Source organism: Penaeus chinensis, chromosome 22 (assembly GCF_019202785.1).
Source record: "Penaeus chinensis breed Huanghai No. 1 chromosome 22, ASM1920278v2, whole genome shotgun sequence".
NCBI classification, from domain to species: Eukaryota; Metazoa; Arthropoda; class Malacostraca; order Decapoda; family Penaeidae; genus Penaeus; species Penaeus chinensis.
The window spans coordinates 4579018-4581517 of NC_061840.1; the positions used below are offsets into that span (position 1 = coordinate 4579018).

General features: G+C 53.3%; 1 protein-coding gene across 1 annotated transcript in view; it reads right to left on the reverse strand.

Moving 5' to 3' along the window:
* The window catches only part of LOC125036825 (proline-rich protein 36-like), a 54741-nt gene that overhangs the window by 513 nt on the left and 51728 nt on the right, over window positions 1-2500 (reverse strand). Inside the window, exons 7-8 of the mRNA XM_047629691.1 lie at window positions 1693-2500; window positions 1-1308 (exon numbers count right to left, since the gene is read on the reverse strand). The exon at window positions 1-1308 is cut by the window's left edge and continues 513 nt beyond it; the exon at window positions 1693-2500 is cut by the window's right edge and continues 102 nt beyond it. Coding sequence (XP_047485647.1) covers window positions 403-1308; window positions 1693-2500 — 1714 coding nt within the window. The 3' untranslated portion in view covers window positions 1-402. The remainder of the gene's footprint in view (window positions 1309-1692) is intronic.

Sequence of the window (2500 nt, forward strand, 5' to 3'; positions counted from 1 at the left end):
AAGATGAGCTGAAGAACTGCATATGATCATGTTATTTATAAGACAGTAGATTACAACATGCTTAGATTATCTACATAATGATGATATATACTGTACAAGACTATACAAAGCCCATAAGGTATGAGCTTCACTGGAGTAAGGCACTACACAAGCTAGAAATACATAGATACAGAAGTCCAATATGGAGAATAAACGAAAATTCCTTTAACAAAGGTACTGGATACCTTTTTTGTAATGATACATTTTGTATATCGATAAACAATAGCACAACAAAGTCATATAATAAAGACACAAATGCAATAACAAAACATTCAAAAACTCTCTCTGCGACCTCATCTATTCATTCATCGACGCAGGACACGTTAATCATACAGCATTGTCTTGAGCTTTGCTAAATCCAGATTAGTGATTAATCATGTTGTGGGTCTTCTTCAGGTTCCGCGCCCCGCCGTGGTTCCTGATGGCCATCATGAGTTCTTCGCGGGGATCCAGTGCCGGGGCCGTCTTGGGCGCCACGATGCGCTTCCCGGTCGCCGTTCGCCTCTCTCCGTCGCCAGCTGTGGGTGCAGGTGGGGGAGGGGGAGCCATGGGTGGTGCAGGTGGGGGAGGAGGTGGGGGCATTCCACCGGCCTGATTACTCGGGGCTGGTGGTGGAGGGGGAGGCATTGGGGCAGGAGGTGGTGGCACTACTTCCGGAGGAGTTGAGCCACGAGAGCCACCCGGAACGGGGCGAAGCTGCACGTTTTGGAATGCAGGCCCAGATGGGGGGCTCACCCGGGATGGCGACGTGCGAGGAGGAGACACACGAGAGGGCGACGTTCTCGGCGGGGACACGCGGGTGGGGCCCACAGAAGCCATGGGCGAGGGCGACGGGGCCTTGGGCGCTGGCTGGGACAGCGCAGCCACGAGTCTTGCAGCCGTCGGGGCCTGTGGGATGGGTTCCTGCAGAGCAGCCGGAACCGAGCTATTCGTGGGAGGCGACACAGAAGACCGAGACTGAGGCTGCGAGGGCTGTCGGAATCCACGCACGACGGGAGCAGGTCGGGGCTGGCCACGCTGATCGTTGTTCAGCTGAACTACTGACCGGACCTTGTCTCTAGGTGCAGCTGCTCCGTTGCCCGTTTCGCCTTTGTCAGAAGACAATGTCACCACAGAGGTGTATCGCGGACCAGATTCATTCTCAGCTTCCCTGGGTCGTTGGGCCACGGCAGGAGTTCCATCTCCGTTGTAGTAATACGTCTGGGGGGGCTCATGGACAACAGCTTGCTGTCCAAAGTAGGTCAGCGGTTTCGAGGCCTCTACACTATCCTGTTAAAAGAAAAGTTATCATCTGTATTATATGCTATAAACTAACTTCATAATGAAACAGGTGTTTTCCTCACACACCTGAACATTTAGATATACAGATATATACCCTCGTAAAAACGTCTTAGAATCGCTGGCATTTCAGAGAGATATACCAAAGGAAACTCAAGTTCCTTGGAAAAAATAATGCGGTGATTTCTTATAAGTTAGCTTGATCGTTATTAACATTTGTACTAAATATTTATATTAGAAATCAGTCACACCCACTCGCACTCACACTCACAAAGCATATCTTATAAAATGAAGTGACTGGAGGTGAGTGTACCTAACACCATGTTTGAAAAATACTCCAGCGTCCCACACGAGTGTTGGAGGCCCAGTCCCTACCTGCGGAGGAGAGTCTTGGCGGGAGTTCCGGCGCGGAGGGCGTGTGGGCTCCGGGCTCTCGGGTTCCTTCTGCAGCCCGAAGTCCTGGCGCCTGGCCTCCAGTTCTCGCCAGAACGCTGCTCTCTCGGGCTGTGGCACATCCGCCTGCTGGGTCTGCTTGGGCGGGGAAGGCTGCTTTGGCTGCTGCAGGTACTGCGGGGAAGACTGCTTCTGCTGCTGCATGAACGGAGGGGAAGGCTGCTTCTGCTGCTGAGTGTACATGGGGGGAGGGGAAGGCTGCTTCTGCTGCTGAGTGTACATGGGGGGAGGGGAAGGCTGCTTCTGCTGCTGGGCCTGGCTGAACGGCGGGGAAGGCTGCTTCTGCTGTTGATTCTGCATGAATGGTGAAGGCTGTCTCTGCTGCTGCATCTGAGGAGGAGAGGGCTGCTTCTGCTGCTGCATCTGAGGAGGAGAGGGCTGCTTCTGCTGCTGCGGGCGCATGAATGTCGGAGACGGCTGCTTCTGCTGTGGCATTAATTTGCTCTGCACTGGCTGCATGAACTGAGGCTGCTGTTTTTGCTGCTGCTGCTGCATAAACTGGGGCTGCTGCTTTTCCTGTTGTTGTTGCTGTTGCAAAAACTGTGCAAACTGCTGTTGCTGCTGCGGGGACAGGTTGTGAAGCTGCTGTGGCTGATTAAACTGAGGCTGTTGAGGCTGTGCAGACTGGTACGGCCTCCTCTCCTGACTCATGGTTTCAGCTGGACGTGCAAAAGCCTGCTGCTGTACTTCAGGGCCGACTGAAGGTGGGAAATCCTGGGAAGTCTGTGAC